At 35.8% G+C, this 13,695-nt stretch overlaps 1 protein-coding gene across 1 annotated transcript; it reads left to right on the top strand.

The window, feature by feature from the left end:
* Positions 1-554: 554 nt before the first annotated feature.
* On the top strand, positions 555-4,550 carry LOC128984768 (uncharacterized protein K02A2.6-like). Its single transcript, XM_054404137.1, has one exon. The coding sequence runs from the start codon at positions 555-557 to the stop codon at positions 4,548-4,550; it is 3,996 nt and encodes a 1,331-aa protein (XP_054260112.1).
* Positions 4,551-13,695: the final 9,145 nt, after the last annotated feature.

Below are 13,695 nucleotides of genomic sequence, written 5' to 3'. Positions count from 1 at the left end.
GTTATACCAAGATATTATTCTTGATGATGGAAGCAACTTTACATAAAGTAAGGATAAAGCCAAGTTGCAACTGCGTTTGAGAAATACTATTTACAAACATTAATCACCTAGTTGCAACCAGCCTTTCATATTATACAGATCTTTCAGTAACTTAACAACAAGTTGTCTCACTTCAAGTAATTAAAAGTAATCTTATCTCGTTTACTTGTACAAATAGCTTAGCGTAATGCCAGGATATGTCAATCCTAAATTCTTCATTTTCATTCTCTGTCGACTTGAATCCGGTGATTTGAGTCTGTCATCTATAACATTACTTTCTCGGTTACAATAAAAGTAAATAAATCACATAAATCCCACATCAAACTTCCATAAAAACATATTAGAAAATAAATTAGCTTCTGTAGGATTATTATTATCAGCTGAGTTTTAAAGTTATGAATCATCTGCCATTTGGTTTGTTTACATTATTGTTTGTTCTTGTAAATAAATAGTATTGATTTAGTTTACTTAAAATGAGTTTTAATAATTAATTATTCTATATTGGCGACGAGAAAATGCCTAGGAAAACAGACCAGTCTCAGTATAAGAGTGTAATTGACTGTAGTAACATGTCTTGCATACAAGATAGAATGAGCAGATTTTCATTTAAAGAGTATAATTGTGAACAATTGTGGGAAGACTACATAACTCGTTTTGAGTTGACCTGCAGAGTTAAGGGACTTGGTGGTGCTAACACAGAAGAACAAGCGGCTCGGCGAGATCTTCTATTGGCAAATATCGGAGAGGAGCACCTCAGGGCACTGTCGGACCAGATGTATCCAAGGGCCTGGGAGGAGTGCACCTACGACGAAGTCAAAGAGGAAGCCAACCGGTTGTTCAAGCCTACAAGGACCCTTTTTGCAACAAGGTTTGAGTTTGAAAGAGCAATAAGAAAAGATGGTGAGACATTTATTTTGTTTTATAACAGATTGAAGTCTTTAGCTAGAAGTTGTAAATATGGAGATAGCTTAGATGAACGAGTACGAGATAGGTTTGCAGTAGGAAGCAACTGTCCAGAATTTGAAGTAGAAGTCAGACAAAGATGGCCCGAGGGAGTTGATAACCGAGGTGAGCGTGTTAAGTCAACAGTAGTACTAGAGTTAGCTCAATCTATGGAACGTGCGAGAGAAGAAGTTTCCAAACATTCGTGTAAAAATGAGATTTTCAAAGTAAGTGACAGTAAGGAAAATAGGAAACCAGGGGTACAGAAATCTACTGGTTTTAATAGATGTTATAGATGTGGGTTTACACATGACCCTAGTGAAAATAGGTGTCCTGCTGTTTCTGCTGTGTGCAAGAAATGTTCAAAGAGAGGCCACTTCGCAAGAATGTGCAAAAGTAAAAATAATTTTGTCAAGAGAACAGACGGTAATTTGAGAAAAGTAGATGATTCTTGTGATCAAACTTACGATGATGAGTGTAGTTCTGATATTGATGTTAGCGGAACACAAATTAGGTCAGTTAAGAGTAAGGTTCCCAGAGCTACAATAGATGTAGAATTGAATGGGTATAATGTTAGAATGGAGTTTGATTCCGGGGCTCGGGTAAGTGCTATAAGTTTGTCTCTTTGGGATAAGATCAATTCAAGTGGCGAATCTCTCAAAAAGACGTCTGATGTCATCACTGGCTACGGAAAAAATAAGCTGGAAGTCATGGGTAAGACTTTTGTGGACGTTACTTTACGTAATCGTACTAAGCGATTGCCGGTTATTGTATTACTAGAGGATGATGTTCCATTATTTGGGTTGCCGTGGAGTGTAGCTTTCAATCTTAATTTGCCTAGGGAAGTAAGGGTTAGGCGTATTGACAATGGAAAGACAAATAGTAAAGAGACAGGTAAGAATGAAGAAAGTTATAGAACAACGTTACAAAAAGAAGTTGAGGCATTAACTCAGGAGTTTTCAGAACTCTTTCGTGATGAGCTAGGAACGATATCTGACTCTAATGAAGTTATCCATCTAAAAAGTGGAACAAATCCTGTATCTTACGGGGCAAGACGAGTTCCATTTCCCTTAAGGGAGGCAGTAGAGCGGGAATTACAGCGATTAGTACAGGAAGGAGTTTTGGAAGCAGTGGACCCTTCCGAAACACCGATAGAATGGAGTACCCCAACAGTCAACGTAGACAAGGGTGGAGGTAGAGTCAGGATCTGTGGCGATTTTCGTACAACCTTGAATCCAAACATCGTTCCGGAAAGACACCTTTTGCCAACCTTTGATGACTTGACTTCCAAATTAACTGATGGAAAGATATTTTCAGTCATAGATCTTCGAGACGCGTACTTGCAAATGAAAGTACACCCTGAGTCACAAAAGTACCTTACAATAGCAACTCATGTAGGCTACTTTCGCTACAAAAGGTTGCCTTTTGGTCTTTCCTCGAGTCCGGCAAAATTTCAAAGGTACATGGAAAGTTTATTAAAAGGACTTAATGTCGGAGTTCTACTTGATGATATAATCATTTCTAGTAAGGATAAGACCACCCATATAACCACTCTTAGAGAAGTTTTGAGGCGGCTAGAATCAAGTGGAATAAGAGCAAAACTGTCAAAATGTAAGTTCTTTGAGAAATCTGTAAAGTATTTAGGCCATACAATAGATGGGAATGGTATTCATCCCTCCGAAGACAAAGTTGAAACCATAAGACACGCACCAAGGCCAAGAAACGTGAAAGAATTACGAGCTTTTCTAGGGGCGCTAAATTTTTACGAAAGGTATATACCTAATCTTCATGCGATCGCTTCGAACTTGCATAAGCTGACTGGTACGAAGACTAAATGGAAATGGACTGACACAGAACAAAGTACGTTCGACAAGTTGAAGAATATCCTGTCATTGGAGAAGACATTAGTTCCATACGACATATCAAAGCCGATCATTGTTGAATGTGATGCTTGTGAACAAGGGGTTGGCGCTGTGCTGTTACATTTGATGCCGGATGGAACGGAAAGGCCAGTGATGTACGCCTCGAGGACACTAACCGAAGCAGAAAAAAGGTATGCTACAGTTGACAAAGAAGCACTGGCGTTAGTTTTTGCCGTGAAGAAGTTTAGACAATACCTCAGTGGAAGACATTTCAAGGTGAGAACGGACCACAAGCCACTTGAAAGAATATTTGGAATGCATCGAGATCTTACCAAAGTAGTTAACAACCGTTTGGTCCGTTGGGCTTTGTATTTAATGGAGTATGATTTTGAGATCCAGTACATCAAGGGACAGGATAATTGTTTGGCTGATTTTTTATCTCGGTTTTCACTCAAGACACAAGAAGTATTGGATCCAGATGAGAGAGAGATTCGAGCATTGGTTCAGGAGAAAATTGACGTAGTTTATCCAAATCATGAACTTGTACTGGAGTATAAGAAAGATCCAAATATGAAGAAACTTATAGACTACCTGGAACATGGTTGGCCAAAAGATACAGGAAACTTACCACCATCCATGAAACCATATTGGAATAAGAGAGAAGAGCTGACATTAGAAAACGGCATAATCATGCGATTAGGAAGAATTGTGGTGCCACAGATTTTGAGAGAAAATGTATTGAAAGAACTCCACAAAGGACATCCTGGAATAGAGGCAATGAGATCCCTATCAAGGTATTATGTTTGGTGGCCTAATCTGAATAAGGATGTTGAGGTTTATGTCCGTAGATGCCACCCTTGCCAGAGTAACCGATCATTTGACACAGAAGTACCTCTATATCCTTGGAATGTGCCAAGTGATCCTTGGGAGCGAATTCATCTTGACTTCGCAGGTCCATTCGACAACCGATTCTGGTTAGTAGGAATCGATGCGTACTCAAAATGGGTTGAGATCGAAGTTATGGACCGTACGACAACTGCTGCTCTGGTAAATAGATTAAGGACTTGGTTTTCGAGGTATGGTGTTCCTAAAAAAATTGTATCGGATAATGGCACCCCCTTCACATCTCATGAGTTTAAGAGTTTTTGTAAGGACAATAACATATGTCATGTTACATCTGCGCCGTATCATCCAAAAACCAATGGTTTAGTGGAGAGGATTATCAGAACCTTCAAGAGTCGATATAGTGCTTGCAAACAAGAAGGTCTCAGTTCATCACTTGCACTTTTACAAGTGTTGCTTGCCTATCGAAATACCCCACAAAAGACCACAGGACAACCACCATCAGTCCTTTTCTATGGTAGAAGATTACCAACAGCTTTGGATAGGTGGAGGTATAATAGCAGAGAGAGAATAGAAAATCAAGTGTGGCGACAGAAGTACTACCACGACTTAAAATCCAAACAAAAGGAGTTTTCTGCCAAACAAGAAGTGTGGGTTCAAAATGAAACGAAGAAGGGCTGGAGACCAGGAACAGTACAAGAAAGGACGGGAGAGCTATCATACACCGTTCTAGTAGGGGGAGATATAAAGAGAAAACACGCTGACCAGCTGAGAGCAAGAGAAGGTGCAATTGATCCACCTCAATGGAAAATGCAAATGGAACCTGAAACTGATGATGTACATAGTTTCGGAAACTCAGCCTAAATTGAGTGGGGAGAAATGTAGGATTATTATTATCAGCTGAGTTTTAAAGTTATGAATCATCTGCCATTTGGTTTGTTTACATTATTGTTTGTTCTTGTAAATAAATAGTATTGATTTAGTTTACTTAAAATGAGTTTTAATAATTAATTATTCTATAGCTTCCAAATTCACTGTAAGACTGTTCTTAAATTACTTAGGTGTACATTTTTATTTTATTTAATTTGCAATTTTTGCGTTTTTAATTTGCGAAATCTTGACATCTTTGTTTTCTTTCATTTCCCACAAGCCTATTGTAGGTAGATATAAGCAATATAATAATATTTAAGACGTATAAGACTTTGAGTTTTAGTTTTGAAAGAATTTCGTTCATAACAGATTTAGTTGGTAACATAACGTAGTTTAAAATAACGTTGGATATTTCGCATTGTGTAGAGGTTCATCATGGAAGAGGAACTGGAAGAGTGGGGATGACCAGTGCATGACACGCTAGCAAATCGGCTCCGTTAATTAACTCATTTTTACTGGTAAATTTTAAGCGGTAAACTACAATATTTATCTGCTGAGTGTAATTAAGAACTGTGTTTACCGTTATCGTAAGTGTTGCGCATAAAGTGCAGTGAGTTCTTCGTAATATTGAAGAATTTTTGGCCGGGGTCGATCAGTGTGTGGTCGTTATCAGTGAACGCCATTATGACTGAGGGAGTCAAGATAACGACGCGTGGCACTGCCAAACTTAATAAAGGTGAGCTTGAATCAACGTCGCCATCACTTCAATCTATAGACACTAAACTTAATAGTATTTTACAAATTCTTGAGAAGAATTCTAATGACATCGTCGAAATTAAAAAAGAACAAAAAGACATGTGTGAATCTATTGAGTTATGCCATGCAACCATCAATGACTTTAAACAATTAATATCTACTCAAGATTTGAAGATAAGAGAGTGTGAAAACGAGGTACAGAAGACTAAGAAGGACACTTATAAATTCGGGAAATCGGTTGAGAAAGTGCAACGTGAAGTTCGTGATCTTGAACAGTATTCACATAGAAACAATTTAATTATTTACGGTATCCCGGAGGACAACAATGAAAAAATTATGTTCGTTATAAGACGGTTAGCAACTGCTCTACACTTCCAAGATTGGTCGGAGAAATTAGTTGATGCTGTACATAGAATGGGGAAGTATGAACCTACGAATACATCGCCGAGGCCTATCATCATTCGCTTCGTCAGACGTCTGGACAAGGACGCTTTTTTAAATAAACGTAAAGAACGCCGCAATCTTAAAGCTTCGGACCTTGGCTTCAGCAGCGAAGACTCGATCTACGTCAACGAGTCATTGACGCCAGAGAACAGGGACCTGCTGAAGAAGACGCGTGATGCGGCGAAGGCCAAGGGCTAAAGCCAGGTGTGGACGGCGAACTGCAGCATCTTCGTGCGACGAAATAAGGACACTGATGCTATCAAGATTAGGTCAGACGTGGATATTGACAGCATGTAAAACAATGACTGTAATTGTAAGTAATCAAATGCTAAATTTATATTTTAATAATCTATTTCATAATTTATTTACATCAAATTTATATACAATGCACGTTAAACTTCTTTATGAGCATTTAATTAAATTGTTTTTGCATGAATACAATTCTGTTTATCTATTTATACATGCTATTCTTCGACTTCTTAAATGTTATGTTTTATTTATTATTTATATTTCTATTTATTGCTGTATTTATAGTCCATAAAAAAAAAAATTGGAATTTTCTCTATGTTATTTATGTTTTTATTAAAACTTATTAATGGTAAATAATGATTTTGATAATATAGTTTACTACCAAAATGTCAGAGGTCTGAGAACAAAATCAAACATTTTTTTTTAGTAACATCTTAACAAGCGATTACAAAATTGTGTCTCTACCTACAACCTGGTATTAATTCATCGGATTTTTTTCCTGATAGTTTTAATGTATTTAGATGTGACAGAAATTTAGAAACTTCAGGCCGACAGGGAGGAGGGGGAGTATTGTTAGCCTTAAGAAATGATATATTGTGTAACGTAGTCGACATTTTTAATGATTCAATTCCTGGTTGTGAAAGTGTTTGTGTAAAAGTTGTAAATAGCAAGGGGAGAGGATTGTATATTTGTACTGTTTATTTCAGGCCAAGGTCACCGTTAGTAGCATACCAAAGATTTTTTGATTGTTTTTTACAGTTAAATTCATTATCGAACTGTGATATTATTGTATTAGGTGATTTTAATATTTCAATCTATGGTCAGGACTTTTGTTTGGATCAAGGTGACAATATATGTAAAGAATTATTTATTTTTTTGAATTTGCATGGTTTAAGTTTAAAGAATGATATTCGTAACTTTCAAAATAAGACATTGGATTTAGTCATATCAAATTGTGAGGAAGTAGTGGTGACGAGAAGCGGTGAACAATTAGTTAGTGAAGATCTTTATCATCCGGCTTTGGAGGTAATTGTTGTGTTGGCTACTCCGTTATCTGGTCGTTCAAGGTCAACCCAGTCAGCTGGTTATTGTTTCAGACGAGCCAATTTTCTACGAATATACGAAGATTTACAACAGGCTGACTGGTCAAATTTATATTCTATTTTGAACGTCGATGATGCTCTAGATTGTTTTTATAGCACACTTTATGAAATAATTGATAAAAACTGTCCATTAAAGAAAAATAAAAAAGCAAAATATCCCTTTTGGTTTACTCCTTCTATTATTTACAATTTAAAACGTAAAGAAAAACTTAGAAGAAGGTGGAAAAAAGTAAACACTGATGAAGCTTATAACTTATTTAAAGTCCAGAGAACAGCAGTAAAAAATGAAATTGATCTAGCATATCGCAATTATGTAAATGGAGTGGAAGATAGTATAAATGTTGATAGCAGTAAGTTTTGGAATTTTATTCAAAGTAAAAAATCTGAACGAAATAAAATTATGGTAATGGAGCACAATGGAGTAAGACTGGATAACGGAGGAGCGGTTGTAAATGCATTCGCGGAATATTTTAGTTCTGTGTACGAGAGTTACACTACAGAGCCTAGTGTGGAGTGCGCGGCGGAGGGGCCGTTTCTGACCGGCGCGTCTTGCCTCACACTGCCTCGCTTCAGCTGTCAGGATGTGCAGGACGCCATCAAACATTTAAAATCAAAATGCACTACTGGTCCAGATTTACTCCCACAATATTTATTTAAAGGTTGTTCTGAATTTTTAGTTGGGCCTTTAGAATTTTTATACAATTTAAGCTTGAAAACTAATATATTTCCCGAAAGATGGAAAACAACCAAAGTAACTCCAATTTTTAAGAGTGGAAAAAAATCCAAAGTCTTAAATTATAGACCGGTAGCAGTGTTATCTGTACCGGCGAAGATATTTGAGATTATTATTCACAAATATTTATTCAGACATTTTCAAAAATACATTTCAAATGACCAGCATGGGTTTGTCCCAGGAAGATCAGTCAACACAAATTTATTAAATTTTACTAGTTACGTTTCCTCTGGTCTGGATTCTGGGGCTCAGACAGACACGTTATTTCTTGATCTGGCCAAAGCGTTTGATAAGGTTGACCATTCAATTTTGTTGCAGAAACTGCATTGGTATGGCATGTCAAATGATTTATTGCATTTCTTCAAATCTTACATTGTTAATAGGAAACAATTTGTTTTCTATCATGGATTTTCCTCTGCTGTATTCAATGTCCAATCTGGGGTTCCCCAGGGTTCGAATCTAGGGCCTTGTCTTTTTACAATACTAATTAATGATCTAAGTGACTGTATTTTAAATTCAAATTCACTTCTATTTGCCGATGATTTAAAAATGTTTAAGCATATCAATAGTCTTGATGATGCAAATAGCTTACAAGAAGATCTTGACGATGTTTATAGGTGGAGTGTTTCAAACAAAATGACTTTTAATGTTTCTAAATGTCAACTAATGACTTTTACTAGGACTACACATTTTTTACGAAATGACTATTTTTTAAATGGAATTTTAATTAGTAGAGTAAACAAAATTAAAGATTTAGGTGTTCACATGAATTCTGCACTATCTTATAATTTTCATATTGAAACATGCATTGCTGCTGCAAGTAAAATGTTGGGGTTTATAATTAGACAAAGTACAAATTTTAGAAACATTGAAACATTAATTATGCTTTATCATTCGCTGGTCAGATCAAGATTAGAAACCTGTTCCATAATTTGGAATCCATATCATTTACAGTTTAAAGATGCTTTAGAGAAAGTCCAGAAAAAGTTTTTAAGATTCTTATTTTACAAATGTTTTAATATTTATACGTACGATGTTCCATACCATGATTTATTACAACTGTTTGGGCTGCAGAGTCTAGATCTGAGGAGAACGATCATAGGTCAGGTGTTCCTGTACAAACTGGCGCGTGGAGAGGTTGACGACGCTGCTAGCCTGGCCGGCCTGTCTTAAGGCTAGTACTCACTAGGACACTCGGTCGCTTATCAACCGGCGATCTGGTTGTCGAGCGACCAAATTGCACAAATATCGCCGTGTGTGTACGTGTCTGTCAATTTGGTTGACGGCGATTTGTAGGTTGCCAGGCAACTTTTTGGTTTTCGGACATGTATCGAAAACCTGGGGGTTTCCGATCAACCATTTTATCGCCGGGCAATCAGATTTCTCAAAAAACTAGAGTGTGTACGCTTCAGCGACCAAGTTGATCAACTAAAGACGGCTAGCGCATGCGCAGTACAACGAAAAATGAACTGACGAAACAAACCCATGCTAAAATCTCAATCTGACGTCCTTTTTTTCTATGTGAGGTGTCACGGGTGTCACTGGTTGCTTAGTATGACGGAAACTGTCATCTGACATATGTAAATAGTTCTTAAAATTCTGTGGATTTTTAAGTCGAAAAGCTCGTAGGAGTGCCCGATGTGGCTGGCTGTAACTATTTCTACTTCAAAGCCACCCTTTAACCCAAAATCTTCTAAACAATTTATTTCTTCTTCTCTACTTCCCACAGTTTTTAATATAATCAAAACTTCAGCAGCTATTTCCTCTCCGTCGGGGGCATGGTGTTGTCATTGAGATTCACACTTTGTTAGGCTTAAGCGTGAACCAGAACAAAACAAATTGTCTATCCCCACCAAATTTTGATTGATTTCCAGCTTGGTTGAAAGTGCTAGGTATCCTAGTGTGTACCACCCAGCAATAAAACGTTCAATCATCAACTTAGTCGCTCGTCAATTAGGTCGCCGGTTGATAAGCGACCGGGTGTCCTAGTGAGTACTAGCCTTTATCGCGTACCCTGCTTCAATAGTAGAAACAAACATCTCTTCTCGTTGCCCTACAGCCGCACCACTGCCCATGCCTCCTCCCCCCTCTATCGATTAATGAAAGACTACAATTACGTAATAAAAAAGTGCAATAATATTGATATTTTCTCTGACAACATAAACAATTTCAAATTGAAATTAAAAACAGTATTAATCAATCAGTAAATGTTAATTTATATATTTTTCGTTGTTCTATTTATTTTTACTACTCAGTATTTATATATTTATATAATTTATCATTGTTAATCTTTTTTAAATATATATACATTGTTGTTATAGTTATTGATAGTTTTGTTTTTATAGTATTAAATGCATGGCATGAAAGTGTAAGTAAAAATGAAGTGAAAAGACAAGAAGAAACCCACTGAAGCAATAATATTATAAGTGCATGAACTGCTTCAATGTAAATGGTCTTTAAACTGTATTGAAGCATGTAAATAAAATAAAATAAAAAAATAAAATAAAATAAAAATAAAATAAAATTTTCAGGAATTGTTCACTCTCTGTAGACTATGTCTACGACAGTACCCATGGAGTTATTGACTAAGCCAATGTCTCCCAGAGATTAGCCATCCAAACTGCTCTAGCACCTTTAGCCAGATATATGACTGGCTCCAATCGACATGCACAGTCTACTGTTCCTGTTTTGCAGTTGAATTGTTATGCTTGGCAGGAATCCGTGCAATTGGGTCATGTAGAGCAAGCTATTTCCTCCCGTTATGATTTTTTGTATTTGCTCTTATGACAAATATGTGAACACTTTCTTCAAAATGCTCTAAGTCTTTATCAAATACAAATCTTTTGACTCTTTGGCTAAAACATTCAATATATGTTTAAAAAATAATAATACGTTTCAGTATAGAAGTTTTAAGCTTTTAATCATTGTTGGTGTTATGTAGAAAGATGTTATTTAATAGTTGCAAAACAACTTTACTTAATTAAAAATAGTATTTAGATATAAAATCGTTTATAATTTTGAAAGATTACTATTTGTCAAATATAGTTTTTTTTATATGCTTATGCTACATTTGACAGCTATAAATATAAGACAACTTATTAACAATGTTTTTAGTAAAATAAATATACAACAGGATAATAAACATAAAAAGGTAATGCGTATGATTTTTCCTTAAAGCACATTTCAATTTTCAATTTAAAAATGTATAAACTTCTTTGATTAAAGGATGTTATTCCAATGCACCTTTGACTGGAGTTTCACCATTACGTGCTTTGGCAACAAAAGATCAAAAGGTTGATTCAGAACACCCTTCAGCCTTCATTATCAATAAGGGTTATTCATTAGATTTAGATAGTTAATCAAGCAAATACATGTGAAGGGGTTTCAGCGGAATATAAAGACGGATTTGTTTTCACACTGAATTGTCAATTATCGTATGGCTTTTCGAAACATCCAATTAACCGACAGTGGCCAACTAAGAGCCTTACCCTTTTTACTTGATACGATGACAAAGAGCTAAATTTAGTCCCTGAGTTACCCAATCCCACAGCAAATATAATTTGTGATTAGCTGTAAATATCCTGGACAAAGTTTCCACGTTCTAAGGAACCACTGAGGCTCACCAATGACAATTATTAAAACCAAAGCGGGGATTTACTTTCACGCTTTATATTATTGAAAAGGCCTTTGACTAAAGGGTTTATAAAGACACCTGCCTTCTATGTCATACAGGATTTTCTAATAACTCCAGGAACTGTTTATTGTAACGATAGCAAATACTGTAATGTAACCAAGTTTTTCACATAACAACTATTTTTAGATAATGGTTTTGGAAGCAGATTTTTATTTTCTATTCGTATCCTTAATTATTGGGGATTTTAATAGCTAACCTTAAATGTTTACAGTGTTTTTAATGTAGTACGGGGTTTTACATTCTACCTGCCCAGTACCTCGTTAACACCTTGGTCCTTATTACCTTTGACTATCCCTTTGTTTGGTCTATTCTGGTCCCATTCCTTGAAATTTTCTGGATATCAGTCACTTTGTACCTTCGTATCCCTGGATATCAGTACCTAATTTACAACTTGGTATTATTTTCTTTGTTTGGTCTATTCTGGTTCCATTCCTTGAAATTTTCTGGATATCAGTCACTTTGTACCTTCGTATCCCTGGATATCAGTACCTAATTTACAACTTGGTATTATTTTCTTTGTTTGGTCTATTCTGGTTCCATTCCTTGAAATTTTCTGGATATCAGTCACTTTGTACCTTCGTATCTCTGGATATCAGTACCTAATTTACAACTTGGTATTATTTTCTTTGTTTGGTCTATTCTGGTTCCATTCCTTGGAATTTTCTGGATATCAGTCACTTTGTACCTTCGTATCTCTGGATATCGGTAGCTAACTTACACCTTGGTATTTATTGTCTTTGTTTGGCCTATTCTGGTCCCATTCCTTTGCATCCTCTGGATATCAGTAAATTTACACCTTGGTATTTATTTATCTTTGTTTGATCTGTTGGGATCTTATTACATGGTATCCTCTGGATATACACCTTAGTGTTTCTTATCTTTGCTTGGTCTGTTAGGGTTCCTTGGTTCTATTCCTTGGTAGTGAGCAGGTCGTCGTGGAGGTGTAGGTCGCCGCTTACAAGGAGGTCTAGCTGGATGTTATTAGAGAACAAACTAGTTTTTTTTTTGCCTTGCCGCTTAGCTCGCTGCTTCTTTGTTATAGGTCCGTTCATATATTAAGCTAATACAGGTGTCACTACATTAAAGCAATTACTAACTGTTCTTATGGGCCGATTGGGTTTACATGTACTAGTCCAGGAAATAAAGCTAACAATAATCAAATTAGGAAATAATTAAAGCCAGATTTTGTATTCCATTGTTACCTTCTATTAGTAATAAATGGCAAGTACAGAAGTTCCCCATTGATGGTGTGTGCGGATTTGCCAATCTGCTGGTTAAATTAAATTAATTATAAAATGATTTCCCTCTCGAAAAAATAATTCCTAAAACGGCGAATGTAATAAACGTTGAGTAAATAAAGTAAAGTTTTTTTCTAAAGGCTCAGAGGGGTCTAAAAGGGTGAGTTTTTTTCAACCCAAGTTTAAATTTAAACGAGACGAAATTCTTTGAACTTTAAATTTAACGACAAAATAAAATAACAGAGCGACGTTGCAGACCGATTTTAATTCCTCCTTTTACAATTTTAATGCGTTTGATTGCAATTCAATACCAAAATAACCATGATTGTATCAACGTTTTGCAGTCTCATTTTGGACATATTTTTAAAAACTGGTTACTATAATTAATTCTCCAATAAACATAGATTATAAATTAATTTTGTCTCCTTTCGTTAATTTAACCTTTTGTTAACTTGCATTGTTGGTTATTAGCACATGACTGAAATGCTTCTCTTTTAAATATGACTAACTTGATTTTTTTTAACTATTTAATAGCCCGAAAATCCATACTTCATCGTCAGCCTATGCAATCATATCGCTTCATTTTTCACCTGACATTTTTCAGAGCTTTGTTTCTCGACAAAAACATCTAATATAAAATAACTGTGTAATAAACATTTAATAGTTTGCCATTAGTAGTTTCTAAACTCAACAAACATCTAGCCATATTGGATATCAAAGTTGTTTTTCATCTAATATTACAGAGTTGGCAGATCAACGCTATCAACATTATTAGTACAGTGCAATTGACCTTAACCTCATCATCCAAAGTGAAACCTAACATTATACTGCAAACTGTTCAATATCGTTCCTCTATTGTATGGTATAAAGTTACACCATTTCGGGCATCGTGTCTGTTTGTGGTTGGGGTTGGGGGGTTAAA

This window comes from Macrosteles quadrilineatus, unplaced genomic scaffold (genome assembly GCF_028750875.1).
Source record: "Macrosteles quadrilineatus isolate MER2022 unplaced genomic scaffold, UCM_ALF_1.0 Scaffold_2__2_contigs__length_208266976, whole genome shotgun sequence".
NCBI classification, from domain to species: domain Eukaryota; kingdom Metazoa; phylum Arthropoda; class Insecta; order Hemiptera; family Cicadellidae; genus Macrosteles; species Macrosteles quadrilineatus.
Note: the sequence above shows the minus strand (reverse complement) of the source record. Positions and strands in the feature narration are given on the sequence as shown.